This window comes from Sinohyriopsis cumingii, chromosome 15 (assembly GCF_028554795.1).
Source record: "Sinohyriopsis cumingii isolate HCF-2022 chromosome 15, ASM2855479v2, whole genome shotgun sequence".
In the NCBI taxonomy this organism is placed as follows: Eukaryota; Metazoa; Mollusca; class Bivalvia; order Unionida; family Unionidae; genus Sinohyriopsis; species Sinohyriopsis cumingii.
The window spans coordinates 77,027,182-77,047,738 of NC_142975.1; the positions used below are offsets into that span (position 1 = coordinate 77,027,182).

At 35.2% G+C, this 20,557-nt stretch overlaps 1 protein-coding gene across 3 annotated transcripts in view; it reads left to right on the forward strand.

The window, feature by feature from the left end:
• The first annotated feature begins 2,479 nt into the window (after nucleotides 1-2,479).
• LOC149782113 (uncharacterized) overlaps nucleotides 2,480-20,557 on the forward strand; it is a 38,113-nt gene continuing 20,035 nt past the window's right edge. For 2 of the 3 annotated variants that reach the window (XM_089933561.1, XM_089933563.1), the window contains exons 1-2: nucleotides 2,480-2,619; nucleotides 9,904-10,266. In XM_089933561.1, coding sequence (XP_089789687.1) covers nucleotides 2,562-2,619; nucleotides 9,904-10,266 — 421 coding nt within the window. In that variant the 5' untranslated portion in view covers nucleotides 2,480-2,561. Of the gene's footprint in view, nucleotides 2,620-2,723; nucleotides 3,033-9,903; nucleotides 10,267-20,557 lie in introns of those variants that run through there. The other variant, XM_089933562.1, reaches the window with a different exon arrangement.

Below are 20,557 nucleotides of genomic sequence, written 5' to 3' on the forward strand. Positions count from 1 at the left end.
TCTGAAGTTCATGGTGTGAAAATGAATATAAAAGAAAAGAAAATGGCACAACAAAGAAAGCGGAAATATTGTATATGAAATCAGACTCCAGATTATTTAACTGTGGTAAATGTGGCAAATTGCATGCAAAAGGTAGGTGTCCAGCCTATGGAAAACTTGCTACAGGTGTCGAAAACAGCATCATTTTCTGAAATGCTGCAAGACAAAATGGGTGCATGGCATGCAAGAATACTCAAGTAAAGAGGAAGAAACATCTTTTGTAGGAACATTTACAAAGGCAGACACTTAAATCAGTGACAAAGAATGCTCCTTCATTCTGACTCTTCGTGGTACTGATGTCAAATTTAAAACTGATACTGGCTCGCAAGTAAGCATCATTCCAAATCACATTTTTGAAACAATGAACATTGACAACGTTGAAGTAAAACCAACCAAGACCTGTCTCACAATCTACCCGGGTGACAAACTAATTGTCACAGGCAAATGAAAATTAAACTACATGAATCAAGAACTTGATTTTTATATCACAAAAACAAACCAACCGCCTATTCTTGGGCTCAAAGCGTCTCAAGGTTTGCACTTAATACAAGTAGTTTGCAATGTTCACAGGAATAAGGACAATCATATCGTGAAAGAATTTCCCAGTGTGTTCAAAGGTCTAGGATGCCTGCAGCAGAAATATCATATCGCATTTGACAAAAGTGTGAAACCTGTCATCCATTCACCAAGGAAGGTTCCTACAGCTTTACGAGAACCTCTTAAATCAGCTTTGGAAGAGATGGAACGGAAAAATATAATACGTAAAGTAGATGAACCAACATAATCGGTCAGTTCATTAGTAGTTATTGAAAAAACCCAAATCTGGAAAGCTAAGAATTTGTCTAGATCCGAGAAACTTTAATCAAGCTATCAAGCGAGAGGATTATGAACTTCCTACAATTGAAGATATAACCACAAGGATGGCTGGAGCTAAGGTTTTCTCCAAACTAGATGCTAACCATGGTTACAGGCAAATATCCCTGGATGAGGAAGGCCAGTTATTGACAACATTTAACAGCCTGTTTGGTAGATATTGCTATCTGAGAATGCCTTTTGCTATTAAATCTGCTAAAGAAGTGCTCCAGAAATGTATGGCACAGTATTTTGAGGACCTGCCTGGGGTGGAGACTGAAATAGATGACATAATTGTTTGGGGAACTTCAAAGGAAGATCATAATGGAAAACTGAAAAATGTTTTAAAGAGATGCCAGAAGTTTGCTACGTGGGACACATGTTGACATCATCAGGTATTAAACCTAACCCAGAAAAAGTAATAACAATCACAGAAATGCCCGCTGCGATGGACAAGAAAGGAATTGAAAGATTACTAGGTACAGTCAACTACCTGGCGAAATCTATTACAAATATGTCTACAGTGACAGGGCCAATCAGAGCACTTTTGAAAAATGAAACTGAGTTTGTTTGGTAAACTGCACAGAACCATGCATTTGAAGAGATCTAACAGTTTATAAGCAAAGAGCCTGTGTTGAAATACTTCGATGTTAAGAAGGCTGTCGTTGTTAGTTGTGATGCATCAAAATCAGGACTTGGAGCTGTGTTGATGCAGTCAGGCAGACCCATAGCATTTGTATTAAAGTCTTTGACAGATGCAGAAACAGGGTATGCACAGATCGAGAAGGAACTGTTTGCTGTGTTATGTGATCTTGAAAGATTTAATCAATACACTTATGGTCGTCAAGTACAAGTTGAATCAGATCATAAACCTCTGGAATCAATCCTCAAGAAACCTCTATCTGCCGTACCGCCTAGACTTCATAGAATGCTTTTAAGACTGCAGAAGTACAGTTTTCACTTAACGTACTTTCCAGGAAAAGAGTTAATTGTGGCAGATACATTGTCGAGAGCATACAGACAGACGAATACATCTGAGATGAACATGGATAGTGAACTTGAGTGCCATGTGCAAATGATCATGTCAAGTAATATGTTTACAAATGTATTATAGATAGGATACATGAAAAGGGAAAATGAATATGTGAATTTAAAAGAAAAGCACAGAACTCACTTTTATGGGAAGTTGTGGTAATATACGGTATTAACATTCTGTTGCTACAAATGGTCTGACAGTTACAGGTCACCTAAGGTCAGCTCCAGGCTCCCACTCAGTTGTAGCCCTATGTGCCTTATGATAACATTAGCATGATAAACTAGTGTGCATGGGTATTCTCTGTTTGGAGTCAGTTGAACTTAGCCATTAAAGTAGTTAGACCAAACCATGTTTTGTGTTATTTAGCAAAACATAACACATACGACGTCGAAATTTCAAATGCAACTTTCTCATTGGACCAGCTTTTGTCCGCTACGGCGCCTCATACATAATGCCTGAATAAAAGTGGTAAGTGTTGAAAAATACCGGAAACTATTAAGTTTTACGGCATTCTTGCCGGTAGTAGGAGGAGTTGTTTGACTAAGGAAGACTTTCGATTGGTCAGATGTTTATCATCTAGAACCAACAACAACATCTGCGTCGAAATAATGATCATGTACACTGTCCGTTCATCATGGATAGAAGAACGTTTATATGGTTATTACCATGTATACTATCTTTTAAGGGCACAGGTATGACAGCATCCTCCAATATAAATGAGATATAACATACAATGTTATGCATGGAAACGAACATGTTAAATCGACAAAATCGCTATGCAAATAGGCAATCGGTGTAAATCATTCTTGAAGTAGGCCAAGTTTGCAAGGCATGTCGTGACCTAACATGAGATGATAATATTTTGCCGTACGTTGCAAGATGTGTCAAGCGTTTATAATAATACTACTACTCAATATTTAACGCGCCTTTTCGCTTCCAACAAGCAAAATTGGCTTATGTCGGCTATTTTCGCCTCGCACAACAGCTTTAACAGCCAAGTTGATTCAAGGTCTCTTACTCAAGGGTACACAGTCACAGTGGCAATGAACTTTGCTACGAGAAGGACGACGATGTACGGACTGAGCTGTCCAGATCCTCATATGATGTAATTAAGCATTTTGTTTTATAAAATATTTATGCGTGTAACAAGACAACTTCTTTCAACGACAACTCAACCCACATATTAAGTTCCTCTGACCGTTTCTACCCTGTGTTAAATATTATATACAACTGTCAAAATATAGTAAGGGCTATTTGTAATATGAATAGGTTTAATGGATGGGTGGGTGGGTGTTGTAAGGTCATATATCACATAATGTGTTTAAAGTTATGTTCAGGAACAATCTGTTTTACAGAAAATATATTTATATGTGCTAAAATAAGCAATTTAATATTTTAAAAAATTACATGCAATATATCAAGGCACTAAGATAGTACTGAGCTTTTGCATTGTAATTGTCTTGTTGCATGAATACTAATCAAGATGCAACGAGTGTTACATTTTTCATATACACTGTTCCTTGCGTACAATGCACACGGCAAACATCATGATGCCAAGTAATGGGGGCTGTCATGTTGGTCTTCTTCCAGTCAACCCAAACCCTTAGCTGACAGTCATATTACATGCATACCTGCAACCTGATGCCTTATCAAACTTTACATACTGAAGGTATAGTTGTGGGTGGTACTGATAATAGCAAAGAGAAATACAAAACATTCCTGAAATGAATATACTAAAATGACTTATTTGCATGTTTACATTTTACTCTTTTGATCTCTTCATGACATATACTTCATTAAGTATTAATCTGCCAAAATATATATTTTTGGGTATTGTCAGTCTTTCATTCTTATATACCCATGTAAAGATAACAAGAATGTGTGATTTAGATATTTAACATTGCTTTAACAAGTCAGTCATATCGCTACAATGTTTGCTTTGTGGCAGTTTAGTGATGTCTTGCACTGAAGCATTATGCCGCAGACATGTGGCATCATATCCCACCCAGTCACATCATCCTGACACCAGGCTGACCAGTCCTAACACTAACCTCTGAACGCCAAGCAAGACATCTGTTAGTACCATTTTTTGGTAAGTCTTTGGCTGGGGTTCGAACCCATAATCTCTCCCATCAGAGGCAGATGCTCTAAACACTTAGGCCACCTGAGTGGTCTTAAAGATAATGAAAAGTATTTGCATGAATAGGATGTATATCAAATTTGATTGTAAGTATGAGAACTTGTCTAGCTGTGGTATATGTTTCCGCTATTGTTTGACAAGGCACTTCCTGCAAAACAAGAGTGCAAGTCAAATTAGAAAAAATGACAAGACAAATTTTAACAAAACTACAAACTGATCATTTAAGATATTTGAGCAGTTGCATCCTTTACAATATTGTGCTTCGTTTATCTCTGGTAGATGTCTCGATTGTCACTGATCAAGAAGGTTAAAAAAAAGCATAGCACAGCATGCTTAACAGTGGTGAATATAACATGTATTCATACATATATGTCCATGTCTTTTTCTTCATTTGATTGTATGGTGTGTCAAATAGGACATATATAGGTAAATAGTTGGCACTTTTTTGTACAATTAAGTTATGTACATATAAGTGAAGATTTAGTGATATTTGTATGTATTTGTGATGACCAGTTATTTATGTTGGGGTTTTTTTCTCTATGTCAATTGAACATAGGACTGGATAAATTAGTTCTTATCATTGTACAGTTAAGTCATTTGCAAAGACATTGGTGCTTTAGAAACTAGGATACAAGTATACAGTTTAATGTGAGAGGTGGTTTCCATGAAGGGAAAAGATTAGATCAAAATCTTGGATTTCATACATTTTGCCTTAAATCCGTTATTTGGATCTCAGTTCATAGGGAGCCTAAGAAACCTAAATTATCCTTAAAATTGATTCTAACCTAAAAACCTAAATTATCCTTAAAATTGATTCTAACCTAAAAACCTAAATTATCCTTAAAATTGATTCTAACCTAAAAACTTAAATTATCCTTAAAATTGATTATAACCTAAAACTTGAACCAAAAATGTTCTAAATTAAAAGAATACATTAAAAATTCTATATTCAACCTGAATTGGCAGCCACAATAAAAACAAGTAAATTACATATTTTTTTAGAAAAGGTTGGCACTGCAAACCAGAAATCATCTACAGCTGTATTACATCTGGGTTATCATAACTTGCAGTAATGGTGAGCAAGATGCGTTTTCAAATGAGTTTGATGTTGAAACTGGAGTACATTATGGTTGGATGAAAATGAAGATGTGTATTCTGCTAGATGTAAATCGTGTAAAAGATCATTTAGTACTATGAGATTGTGTGGAAGTGGGTTATGAATTCACACAAAAAGAATAAAATATCAAGCAAATGAGTAGAAAAGAGCATATTCTCCAGTTTCGACTTGAAGAAAGTCTTTACTGTGAGTATGAATGTCTGTCTGTGTGTCTATCACCAGTTATTATGTACTTTTGAAAGAGTATGTAAGTTGAAGTTGTTTGCATTTAAAGCATGCACAATGGAGAGAATGTTGGCATACCTATATGCTACATTAATGTAATGTGGATGATATTTTTTTGGATATTGTACTTTTGGAAATTGTACATATCTAAGCACATTGCTAACTAAAATGACTGTTCCCTTGTGCTAAAAAATCAGTCTGAATTAGTCTGAATTACACTATCCATACCAGCTTCTGAAATTGCAGTGAATAAATTACCAAATATATAAAATGTAAAAAAAAAGTTATTGGCTCTTTTTTATACAATTTACCTCTGAAGTTCAGGAAGTGAAAATGACCAAGTGGAGCTAGCACTTTTTTGAAAGGTGCACATCTGGAGTAAAGCCAAGTTGTATAAAGCCAAGCTGTATACTCTATAACCCATATTACACCCATCAATCATACACCAAAAAAGAAGGGAATTAAAGGTTCTTTGAATTATACCTAAGATATACAAGTTATTTTTAAATAGCCAGTATAACCAGTGAGGAAAGCCAGGGAAATTCTTTTTCTTTAAAATTCTAACCCTATGCAAAATAAGAAACTGTAGAATGCCACCTGTAGTGTCACAAACAAATGCAGAAATCAAAAGAATTTTGTAAGCGAGTCACTATTTACCAGAACAAATAAAAATACTGGAAAAAAATGTAATAGAAGAAAAAAGTGTTTAATTATCCGAAATTCTCACTATTTATAGTTTTCTAGCATATATATTTATTATAATTACTCTTGAAGTAGTTTTGCATAATGTTGATACATCATCATCATCATTATCGTTCATATGAAGAGTATTAAAAGGGAAACAACAGTATAATAACAGTAAGCCTAGTTACCTCCCCTGATTTTGGATTTCTAATTTATATGTTTATCTATTCTTACATTGTATGCGTAGAAAGTACAACCAGTATTAAAAGTATGGTTAGAGAACACCACTGTTGCTTAGAGAGCTTCAAATCTGATGAACCGTTAAGAAAATATGTTGATGAGGTAATGAAAAGTCAAGTGTTTATGACCATAGTACTCAGCACTATCAGATTTTAAACGAAGCCCTTTTGAAGGTTGTATTTTTGGCACCTAAGTTGGCATTCTTTGTTTCACTTTCCAGGCATGTTGACGTACCTAACTGATGCTCCAATGCTGCCATTAGCTTATTATAATCTAAACGCAATTTTTATAGTCAAAACAACAAAAGATATGGTTACATTTCAAGCACATCCAGTTAATTTGTATTTGTTGTTTTTTTTTCTCTATCATTATACATGTATGCTAATTTAATTTAATTGTAACTTGTACCTGACCTTGTCCATAATCAAGTTCATTGTCTACCTGACTTGAACTATTGATTTTTGAAAGCAGCATGATGTTTAGCTTAATCTGAATCCAGAACATTTAGTCTACCTTATGTTTATTACATTATTCTTATATTTTTTAGGAAAGACCTCATTTTGTTTACAGCTTAGATTGTACTGAAGTGGAAAATTCCATTAGGTTGACATAGTATTTTCATAAAGTGGTAATTGTGACCTAGGTCAAGTAGATATATATATATATATATATATATATATATATATATATATATATATATATATATATATATATATTGTTTTCTAGATGATTCTTGTGATAACATCTGTGCAGAATCATTTATATTGTTGTGTACAGATGTTGAATTGGGTGAAATTATTTATTCAAAATATTCTTCTCAGGAATTACAAAGTGCTCAATATTTTCCCGAAGGATACATTAATCTAGAGTTATAGTAAATTTAGACAAGGACTTCTTGGATTATATTATTGTGATTCATCAAAAGACTGTTGACACATCTCCACATCATGGGCCACTACAGGCACATCAACACCATTGTTGGATCTTATTTGAAATACCTCTAAAATTTAATCAGAACTTTATTCATTAGGAATTGTGTTAGAAATGCTAGGATTATTTGTGATTTAATTCACAATATAATAAGTTCTTTTTACACTTTCAGTTTTTATTCTAGGGAAATAAATTATTTGTTGAATTTAATAAAACTTATTGGTTTTTGCTCGTTTCTATTTTTTTAAGACCACAGAGTCATAATACAATATCTTTCATTAGCACAACCAGTAGCTTGAGAACAACTTTAAAAAAAGAAAAACTTGAAGAACAATGGACAAGCAGATTGATGATAAACTGCAAAAATACAAATCTGACGTTTGTATGAAACTTTGAGAAATATGTATTTATGTCTTGGTAAAAGTGTGCATTTTATTGTTTACTAGGATTCCTCTACATTTATTTATCTGCATGTATATAAATGATTTAACCGTCGAATGCTTGCTTGTTGTGATCGTTTGCATAAATCTTACCTTGCTAAAAATGTAGAAAAGAAATTAAAGTAAGCCTTATTATTAAAAATAATGTAAAACTGATGTGTATGTTATAATTTATGAGTGACTGGTCTGTAAACTTTGCCTCTAAAAATTGTTCACAAAGGCCAAAATATACACCTAATAAGGCTAACATTTTTAGATACAAAATTGCTGCTAATCTTGTAGGATACCAAGAAAGGGGTTACATATTCAAACTCAAGATTCATTTACTAATAAAGTTTAAAAAGGTGAATTACCAATTATGGTAGAATAGATAGTTCAGCATGTATAGAAAGACATGAGCAGAGAAATGAGTATTCCAGACTCTTCATTTTGGTGGAATATCGTTATGATTTGGAGTAAAATTATGTCATCATTAATATTACCAAAATACACGAAGAATTGTGTTATTGGTACATGAATAACAACTCATATGACTATATTCACATGAATAACACAGCATATTGCTCTGTCTGTGTGGGTTCGAGTCTTGGGCATACCAATGTGGGTACGTGAGAAAGCTTTCCAGTTGCTTCCTGTGGGTAGGTGGTTCTTTCTGGGGTTTTCCCAGGTTCTTTCTCCACCATTTATACTGGCCACCATGTAGAGCCTATCTTGTGCTGAAAAATGTCATTAAACCCTACAACAACAACACATCATATTGTTGGCACTTTATCTGGTATGAATATAAATGATTAGACACACTGTGATGACCTGAGACAGAAGCATGGAAATGAAAAGCGATCTGACTGAAAATAGCAACATAGTTTTGGAAAAATCAAACTACACACATAGTATTTCATTTACTAAGATCTTAAGAAAAATCTGTACCTAATGTACCCATGTTCATTAAAGAAAATTTGTATAACCAAATGTACCCACTGGTATCAAATAAATTATGTATTGCCTAATGTACCCATTGGTATCAAAGAAATTATGTATTGCCTAATGTACCCACTGGTGTCAAAGAAATTATATATTGCCTAATGTACCCAGTGGTGTCAAAGAAATTATGTATTGCCTAATGTACCCACTGGTATCAAATAAATTATGTATTGCCTAATGTACCCACTGGTATCAAAGAAATTATGTATTGCCAAATGTACCCACTGGTATCAAAGAAATTATATATTGCCTAATGTACCCAATGATGTCAAAGAAATTATGTATTACCTAATGTACCCAATGGTATCAAAGAAATTATATATTGCCTAATGTACCCACTGGTGTCAAAGAAATTACCTATATACCCACTGGTTGTGTATTTTGGTCAAATTAATGAGTATTTTGAAATGAAAATGAAGAGATAATTTATTTGTATTAGCACATTTCGTGCACAGATTAATATATTTCAACATTGTTGGGGTTGGGGATATTGTAGGATTCAAAAGTAATAATTTAGCTCCCATAGTAAACAGGTAAACTAATGGAAATGCCATTATAGTATGAATTCAGAAACTATAAATATCTGAATGCACATGCTCAAACCTATATTTCTCAATGGAGACTCATCCTTGATTTGAGCTTTTGTGTGGAGAAAACCATATGCTGAATTTTTTTAACATGCACTCAAAGCATGTTTTAATTCGTCCATATTACAACTACCGTGAGCCCTTTAGAAACACCACATAGTGGTCACAAACAATAATTTCGGAGTGTAACATCTAAAAATAAAAGATCTGAATGATTGTGAGTTCAATTATATGGATTTTGTTTCTTTATTTTATTCATTTCTGCATTCAAATAGGCATCTCTTCAGTTCAATTATATGGATTTTGTTTATTTATTTTGTTCATTTCTGCATTCAGATAGGCATCTCTTCAGTTCAATTATATGGATTTTGTTTCTTTATTTTGTTCATTTCTGCATTCAATAGGCATCTCTTCAGTTCAATTATATGGATTTTGTTTCTTTATTTTATTCATTTCTGCATTCAAATAGGCATCTCTTCAGTTCAATTATATGGATTTTGTTTCTTTATTTTGTTCATTTCTGCATTCAGTAGGCATCTTTTCATGGCACTTTATTGATATGTGACATTATTAATTATTTGCTGGCTGCTTGCTTTATATTACTTTAAGTTTTTGATCTCTGTTCCTTGCAGGATGCCAAAATGCAAAGATCACTGTTGTTCCTGCGACATTGTCTCTAGATGATTCTATGGAAATGACCTGCAGTTACACTGGAACAAGAGTCATCTCATCTGTCCTCTGGTTCAACGGTTCCCGTTCAGCTGATCCACTGATGTTAACACCCAGTTCAGATGTCCCAAAATGTGACATGTTTATTACTGACAAGACATTGTTTGACCTATCTCGAATAAGTTATACTTGTGATGTAGCAAGAAACACTTACACCTTACGAATTAATCCATTGATGACTCAAGATAATAAAATCTCGTGGTCATGTACATTTCGGGATCCTTTGCCACATCCCAGACATGCTGAATATATCATAAATCTACAAGGTAAGGACCACAATATAATACTAATCGGGGACCTCTCAAGGGAGGGATCACTGTAATAAGGTTATTCAAATACAGTCCTTATCAGGGTCCTCTCAAGAGAGGGAAAACTGTTATTAGGTAATTAAAATACAGTACTAATCAGGGACCTTTCAAGAGAGAGACCACTGTAATTAGGTAATTCAAATACAGCACTAATCTAGGACCTCTCAAGAGAGAGACCACTGTAATTGGGTTATTCAAATGCAGTGCTAATCAGGGACCTCCCGAGAGAGGCCACTGTCATTAGGTAATTCAGATACAGTACTAATCAGGGACCTCTCAAAACAGAGACTACTGTAATTAGGTAATTCAAAAACAGTACTAATCTAGGACCTCTCAAGAGAGAGACCACTGTAATTGGGTTATTCAGATGCAGTGCTAATCAGGGACCTCCCAAGAGAGACCACTGTAATTAGGTAATTTAGATTCAGTACTAATCAGGGACCTCTCAAGAGAGTGTCCACCGTATGCAATTCAGATACAGCCCTAATCAGGGACCTCTCAACAGAGGCAAAACTCTAATTAGGTCATCAAAATACAGTGCTATTGAGGAACCTCTCTCTTGAGAGGGACCACTGTAGTTGGATAATTCAAATACAGTCCTAATCAAGGACCTCTGAAGAGAGGATATGGAGGTAATTCGGATGCAGTCCCAGTTGGGGACCTCTCAGTAGAGTGACCACGGTAATTTGGTAATTAAAATACAGTATTATTGAGGGATTTCTCAAGAGAATGGCCACTGTATTTGGGTAATTCAAATACAGTCCTGATCAGGGACTCTCTCAAGAGAGTGACCACTTAAATTAGGTAATTGAAATATACTACTAATCAGGGACCTCCCAAGAGAGGGTATTTAGGTAATAAAAATACAGTCCTAAACAGGGACCTCTCAAGAGAGGGACCACTCTATTTCAGTGATTCAAATTCAGCATCTTTACAATAACATTTTTAAGATTTATATGCCCTTCTTTTGGTCATATGACTTCCAATGACCACAGCAAAAACTTAACATTGCTATTACTTTTAACTGATAGGAATTCTTAGATCACATTATTTTCATTATAAAGTATCAATAGTTAATCAGCTGCTGCTAGAACAAATAATTTAATATTTGTACATCTTCAAAACTTCACCTAAGTCCAAAAGATTCCCATTTACTTTTGAAATAACCCCTTGGCATACAGCTCACAAATGAGGTTAATGACATTTTCTGAATAGAATAGATTAGATTAACACAAATGTGTGAAAACATGTACATGTGCTTCCATGTATATTTATAGGGGTTGAAATAGCTTTGAAATGTTTTAGACTTCATCATTCTTTTTGGTGAAGATTTAGAAATTATCAAAATTGATTTTCTTGTTTAAGTGGCTGTTGAATAAATATTTTAATATTTGGTAGTTACAGTATTGTAATCTAGGTCATCGAAAATTAATTACAGCATGTTGTTTCTGCCGTACTCATTTTGAAGTCATACCGCCAAAATAAACAGTATATGGACCAAGAAGGCACTTAACCTTAAATGAAATATTATGTCACTTCCTGTTTGCTACAGAAGAGGTCGACAAAGCAAGGTCATCAGTGAGGTTGCAAGTTGGAGCTTGAGCTTGACTCTGTCCTATGAGTTGTTTCTAGTATTCTTGAGCAAGATCAAATGCATTGGCTCAGCTTGGTAGGTCTGATGCTTCATACATTTGAGAGGAAAAAGGCTTCTGTATTTTGCTGTGAATCAGTCACTTTTTTTACCTAAAATTTTCTAATGTTCATGAGGAGGTGAATTTTTTTATATAATTTTTGGGGATGATAAGGGAATTTGACATTACATTTGGGTCACAATAAGGCCATTGGGAACACAAACACACGTACATATACACACCACCCATGATAACTCATGCACAACAGGGTCCAGAAACATGGACCACACTATAAGCAAGGTCATAAGTTACCAAGGGACCTCCCCCACAAAAAAACATGCCGACCTTGCTGTACAAAACCTAAAGGGGGGGGGAGAGCGCTGTTTAATGACTGAATAATCATTTCATAATCACTTTGAGAATAATTGTCATTAAAGTGCTTTTTCAAACAAAGTTGTTAATTATTCTCTAGAAATTACATTTATAGTGTGACCCCGCTATAGCACGCTCTGTTTTAACATGAATTTGGATATAAAATGGTCGCGTCGTGGCTCGAAATTTTATATACATGTATTTTATCGCACACGGGAAAAAATTCTTTCTTAAAAGTATGAAAAAACGTAAAAAGTTTATCATTTTGGGGAAGAGATCGTGCATGAATAATACAAGACGATCATGGCGTGACTCCTGAAATTATTACACAAAAAATAGTTTGTTCGTAAAAGTACAAAAAATAAAGTGTAAAAAGTTTATTCTAGGATTGCATATGGCATCGCCAATGTTGCAAACTGCGATTTTATTTTCCTTATTGGCAGCAAAATATACCATCTGGCAATTTTTTTTATTGGCAACATTGTTGGCTGTTTAAACTTGTATATACAATGATTGGTTTGGAGTGGAGAAATTCAGAGGCCCCATGAAAGGAAGCTGCAAACTTGATATAAAGTGCACTGAAATTTATCTTTTTTTACATAAACAATTTCTTTGTCCATATTGACAAACCATCTTAACAGTGCATTGTTATATCATAATCCACTTATGTTGACAGCTAGCATGAGTACTGTATGTTGTGAGATATCAGCTTTTTTTGTTGTTGACATTTGTGGAAGTGGAGATCAACCGGACGAGGCATTATCTTGTAATGTATCTTTCATTGGATTTTCGGCCGCTCACTAGTATTTAATGTATTTACATAGACTGACATTTGTGTGTGGATGGTAAGTAAAATTCCTCTTCTTTTCACTCACAATTAAATCCTTCAGAGCACCCACATTTTCTATACTAATCCTTGTCATCAGACCAGAACACCTGTGTCTCTATCATCCGTTGACCCTTTGTTAAATTTTGATGCATGAGTGGAAGGCAGCATCACTCCACTACCACAAATGTTAAAAAAAAAACAAAAAAAAAACTTCATACTTGTTGAACTATTTGAATAGGCAGGGAGCAACTGTAACTCCAAATGATGGACAATTCTTTTTTTTAAAATGTACCCAGATAAAATAGTTTGCTGAAATTTCAAAGAAAACATTACCTTTGAAGCACTGACTGTTATGAAAATCTGTCTCAATCATGCAATACAGTTGTTTGATGTTGCCGCCACAATAAGAAACAGGCATTTGTTTGGTTCTCCAAATCTGGCCTTTAGTGGTGACTTCAAATACGAATGCACCTTTCGTCGAAGAAAGCCAACTACAATCTTCAGTAAAAGCAAAGAACTTTCTTCAAAGAAGTCAGTACCAAACTTAAATAAAAGCAATGGAATCTGATGGATTTTTTCATTTTCCAACTTTACTGGAGCACGTTTACTGTGCTGTGAAAGTTTCCTTTTTTCATTAAAAAAGTTTGTGCTTACGAATGTTACCAACAGCTGTTTAAAACGCAAACTAACTTTTGCCAACTTGGGACGTACTAAAAACTAAATGTGCTTCATCATTCGTTATGTGATTGTGCTATGTTTATCCACTAAATTCAGACATTAATGACCTGTGACAAAATTATTGAATATTTTAAATCTGTGTGCATTTTTTCTATGGAATTACTTGTATTGTGGATTCAATGTATGTGAAGAGATTTGTGGGTGAGTACACTTTTTGATACTCTATTCTTGCTATACAGAAGATGTATATATAGACAGTATACATGCATATGTACCAATCCATGGTTCTCTAAATAAAATAAAATAATATATATGCCGTATCTGTTTTCACTACAGGTGTATTTCCCATTTAATATGCATCGATTTAAGATGGTAACTGTGCCAATGAAGCACATATTTTACCGCCTGCATTTATTACCCCCCCCCCTTTGCAGATTTGTTTTCGGGTACAATATGCATCATTTTCTTCAGCTAACTGACCTGATTGCTTATAACACAGTTCGGTCTATAACATGGATGGGTTCTTTGGCCCCCAAATACCATGTTATAATGGGTCACACTGTGCTTTCAAAATGCCCAACATCTGAAAGATCATTAACATTATTCTGACTGATTTCAGGACTCATGGTACTAATAGTATGGAAAAACAGGAACCAATCTGGAAATGGGTGAAGATAAAATAGAGTATATATGGGTTTGGCTGGCCAGGATTGGTTGGTTGGTTGTTGTCGTTTTAGGGTTTAATGCCATTTTTCAGCACAAGATAGGCTATACAGGGCGACCAGTATAAATGGTGGAAGGAGAACCTGGGAAAACCCAAGAAAGAACCACCAACCCATGAGAAACTACTGGCAAGCTTTCTTACATACCCACATTGGCCAAATCTGAGACTCAAACCCACTCAGACAGAGGTGAGATTGCAGTGATCCTTAATGGTGAGCACTTTAGACCACTCGGCAACTTGGGGCCCCTGGATTGGTTGGTTGGTAAGGAAAGATAGATTTTAGTTAAGATATCTTTTGAGAGCTTATCCTAGTTGTAACTGGAAAAATATAGAGTTGCTGTTTTATTGATGGAATTTCATTCCTTTAACAGTCTTGAATTTGGAACACTTGTTATGAAATTAGCACCTGGCTCATTGGTGTGGAATTGAAAGCACATGTGTGAAACACATGTATAGTCTGAATTTACCTCCCAGTTGTTTGTGCCCCCCACCCACCAATTTAAAAAACAAAAAGCATAAACGTAACACACAAATGTTTTCATGTACACATGAAGATTGTTGAAACCAGTTGGAATAATGTTAATGTACTTTCAGATGCTGAGCAGCTTAAAAATAAATCTAATTTATACCAAATAATGAACAACTTCATTGGAAAAAGTGCGTTATTGACAATTATTCTCAACAAGATTATAAAACAAGTATATGGTTATTAAATTGCCCAGTAACACACACACCCACCCCACTCCCACCCTTGCGGTCTCTGTCTTGATGTCTATTCAGTATTTCCATCACTTGATACTTTTTGGAGATCCCTCGGTGATTTGCGCCCTCACTTATTGTGTGGTCTATGTTTTTGGACCCCTTTGTGCACAAGTTGTCAAGAGAGAGGTGTGTATGTACATGTGTCTGCTTTTGCTCTTCCAGCTGTTTCCATCTGAACTCTTTTTCTAGTCTACATATCTATCTCCACATATTAGTTACATATATTTTTTTATTTAACTTTATCTATCTGCATTTGGTTGTAAAGTGCCAACAGAGATGCAAAGGAAACAAAAGTTTCAATAAATATGATGTGATTTCATTGAAATATGCCCATTTTTGTCTATTGTTTTACACTTGTTGGGATATTCTGTTTGGGGCAAGCTCAGATTTTCCAAGAGCAAGTTAAATTTTCAAGTCAGCTTTCCCAGAGCAAGCTGACTTCTATAACAATTTTAAATCCCTGGTGTGAGGTTAACATTACAATTCGATACTGATGTCACTAAAGCCCGTTAAGATATTTTGTTAACAATGTCACCATTGTTTTAATGGGAATTGAAAGTGATTAGCTGTATTAGGTCTCTCCAGTAATTTGTACATGATGGATAAACAGACATATGCACTCCCAATTACCGATACTACCTATACATACAAATTGAAGAGGTAATGGGATGTCATATTTTGCACAAATGCAAATGAGAGAGAGAGAGATTTTAAAAATAAAAAATAATCATTTTTGCTAGGCAAGGCTCAGATGCCTTAACACTACACCTTGGCAGATCAATCAGTATTTCATTGCTTTGTATCAGTGAATTTCATTGGATGCAGCACCACCACATGCAATCAGAATCAAGGTGTTCAAGTTTGAACACTGTTTGTACATGATCGAGACAAGGGAAGCACACAGCTGGATTGGACTTACCAATTTACCATAAGCAAATTTCCATTGCAGGTCAATGTTTTTATAAATTTAGCCTTTCCCTCCAATGCACCTATAATGGCTTCTGTCTGGAACATAGTCATACTTTTTATGTTAAAATTAAAAAGTATCCTATTCAGGTCAATTGCCTCCACCATTTTTGGCCGATGTACCGTGCACCACTGTTATGTTAATTGGTTGGTTGGTATTACATGCTAAGGGAGGCAACTCTTGAAACTAAATAGGTGTCACTAGACCAAAGTACTGAAATATCTGATTAATCTGCCAGGTTGTAGATAGGGTTAACATATCAGAAATGTGGCTAGTAAAGATGACCTAAATCTTGCCCACTGAACCAGCTCAGTATCTTGTACAATAACATACTAACAAATAATGAAGACTGAGGAGTAGCCGGTTGCTTTATCTTTGCATACAGTGCCTAAATCTTGAACAGAGATGCAGTGTACAGTACAATACAATTACTTAATAGTAAACATTCAGAAAGTTGACAATGTTATGGTAGTTTGTGAGACCAGAATTCCAATGTTTAATCATATTTTGTCATACTTCAGACTTATTCTTTAGTAACATTGTTGAACTAAAAGGAAGATACAATGAAGATAGTAGTACATGGTGGCACTTGAATGTATGACACATAGGAGACAAAGGGAATTTGATATGAATCCACAATGATAACCATGACCACTGCGCCAAGGGGATTGGTTTTAAAAAATGGCTATGTGACAAGGGGGAGTGTAATGTTAAAAATATCTAAAAGTTTATCATGAATATGGCAGCCTGGTGACAAGGGAAATATAATGTTAAAAATAGATTGAAGATCCACATTCTCTGACTGACCAGCACTCATATCTGCTAACAGTTGTGTAAATAGTAGGATGTAAGAATATAAAGGTGGTAAAAATAGAAACCAAACTCCTTATAAATAAGGTAGTTCCCCTTCTACCCCTGTCCCTTCTCTACAGTCCCCATATAAAATAACATTAACACCTCCTATCGTCTCTATAACCCACAAAATCCTTTAGGTGGAGTGCAAGGAGAGAAAAGAATGGGAATGCTCACACAGATACAAACACATAAAAAATTCGTGCTTATATTAATGATATATGTAGTGTACAGAGAGAAAAGAGGAGGAATTTTCACACCTTTGCACAAACATACAACTTGGAGATTATTAAGTAAGTCAGAAGGCTGGTAATATTTGTACTTGCACATAAATGTGCAACATACTGATAGGCTATCATGTGTAAGGAGAGAAAAGGGTATACATATTCATACTAATACATAAACATACTCTCATGCTTATTTAATATCATCTGCCAGATGAACTCAGACAGGGTGCAGGAAAGGATGAAATCCCAGTGGAAGTTTACAAAAGTAACAGGGTCCAGTGCAATTGAAAACCTCCATGATGCCTTGATCATTTCTCTCTTTAAGAACGTAGGCAGCAGTGCTTACTGTTGCAACTACAGGGACATATCTCTCCTCTCCTGTGCTGGGAAGATCTTTGCCAAGTCATCTTGAACCACATGATTGCTGTGTCAGATGCTAAATTACCTGAGGCTCAGTCTGATTTCCATCAAGGATGATTGGTGTGTCAGATGCTAAATTGCCTGAGGCTCAGACTGATTTCCATCAAGGATGATTACTGTGTTAGATGCTAAATTACCTGAGGCTCAGTCTGATTTCCATCAAGGATGCAGTATGGTGGACCTGATCATCACTGTTACTCTGTTAGGCAGGTCCAGGGAGAATACAAGGAGCAAAACTGACCAGCTATACTCCATCATCATTGACCTCACCAAGGCCTTCAGTTCAGTCAAGAGAGAGGCCCTCTGGTCTGTGTTATATAAATTTAATTTGCAATGTTTGCTAGTTAGGTTCTTTTATTTATTTTTTCATTTTTATGATATGTTATGGGTTATGTAAAATTGTGTTTTTATAGCTGACCTTGTTCAAAATCAGTGAAAGTTTTGTACACATCAGTGTTTACCTTTTTCTGATGGAATGATATATATTGGGATTATTATCAAACTCTGTGTCAAGGGCATTGTGTTTACCATGTTTTTTATTGACATTTTAGTATCTTGTAAACATTTGGAACCTTCATGAATGAAATTTGAATTAGGTAATAGTTTTTTTTAAATAGAAAATGCTAATTGTGACCAAGGTCAGGTAGAGGAGTATACAGTCTTGTTAACTTGAGAAATTACTCATTCCTGCAATAACATCTGAAACAGAAATCAGTCTTATTGTTGTATCTAGCATTTCATTTGGTTGGAATTTATTGATTCAAGTTATTTATTTACTGGAAATACAAAGTTCTCATTAAAAATACTATTCTTGGAAATAGATACTTGGATTTATAGTGAGTTTCAAATAAGGATGTATTTTTGGATATTATTATTGTGATTCAGCAGAAGACTGTTGGTACATTATTACTATTCATACCATCACAGGCATATCAACACGATCAGCATTTAATTTATTTTGGAATACAATTTAAGTTCTATTCAGAACTTTTTTCTTTTGGACTAGTGTTAGTAATTCAAGGGTAATTTGGGATTCGATTCACAATACCATAAGTATCTTTTTAAATACATTTTTACTTTGTATTCTAGGGGAAAAAATTATTTCTTGAATTTTACAAAACTTGTTGGTTTCACTCTTGTCTGTTACTTAGGTAAGACCATAGAGTTGTAAGATCTGTACTAGCAAAATATGGCCACGCATGCAAATTCGTCCTAATCATCAGGCTCTTCCATGATGGCATGAAAGAAAGGTCTTCTCAAATGGTGACCCAGCTGAAACCTTCAGGATCTTGAATGGGGTTAAACAGAGCTGTGTTTTGGCACATGTCCTTTTCAACCTGTTTACCTGTGTTCCTCAGCTAGGATCTCCAAAGGGTGTACATGTATATATCAGGTACATGCTTGATGGTTCACTCTTCAGCCTGTGGTGACTCATTGTAATGACAAAGACATTGGAAGTTCTCATCTTGGAAGCCCTGTTTGCTGAAGACTTTGTCCACATAACACACAAAACATGTGACCTGCAGACAGTGCTCAACAAGTTTTCCAAAGTCTCCAAACTGTTCGGCCCATCATTTAGCAATGGCAAGACTGAAGTTCTTTTCCAGCCAACTTCAAACACCAGTGCACCACAACCAACAATCACCACTGATGTCACTCAACTAAAAACTGTGGACACCAAGTTGAAGGTGCATAATACATTGGTTCTCACCTCCCTCCTCAGTGGCTGTGAGACCTGGACTGCATATCACAGACACATCAATGAGAAATTCCACATGCAGACTCATTTTTATCCTTGAGATCCAATGGCAAGACAAGGATACCAACCTTGATATGAATAAAGCCAAGACAACAACTATCTAGGCAATGCTTTGCTAGTCAGGCAGTGGCACTGGAATATATGCAAAACAGATCTTTGTTGTGCAACTGGCACATGGCCATAGAAAACCAAGGCCAACCATGCAAGCTGTAAAGACACCCTGAATGACACCCTAAATTGGAGCTGCCTGAAACCGTAAGAACTAAAACAAACAGCATAAGACCAAACTTGCTGGCATAGACTCACCCACAAAGTGTCCATAGACCTTGAAAAGGAATGCCAGGAGTGTCACCTCAGATCAGCATCCATCTGTGTAACTACAGTGGACTTCCAGTATTCCATCTCAACAACTGTGCAAGTTGAGATTGGGACTGCAGGGCCATTTCCAAACCCGCAGATGAATGCACAGATCCTGTCCTCTTCAGATTTGAAGGACTACTATTATTATTATGTAATTTTACTTTCAATAAAAGAGAACATAGCCGATGCAGCTTAAGTGCATTCTCTGCGTTCAACAAAATTGCTACAATGTTGCAGGTCAGCCTTCCTGTCTGCCCATAAAAATAGAATCAGAAGACTGTTTTATACTTCCCAAGTTCTAAAAATAAACACGAAATAAATAGTCATATCTAGGAATTTAATGACGTTGGACACCTAGAAATGTACACTTTATCCAGTTCTAAAAAGTGTGTTTGTCATTTAGTGTATGTGTCTCTTAATCTTGCTATAATTTTTTTTAAGGACCAAAACATTCTGTTCATCATAATGTTAAATTTCTATAACTGCCATCCCGGGCATAATGTTCCAATTTAATGTTAAATTTCTAAAGATGCTTGTTATACTTTTTTTTGAGGACCAAAACATTCTGTTCATCATAATGTTAAATTTCTATAACTGCCATCCCGAGCATAAAGTTCCAATTTAATGTTAAATTTCAAAAGATGCCATACTTATCCATTATATTCATC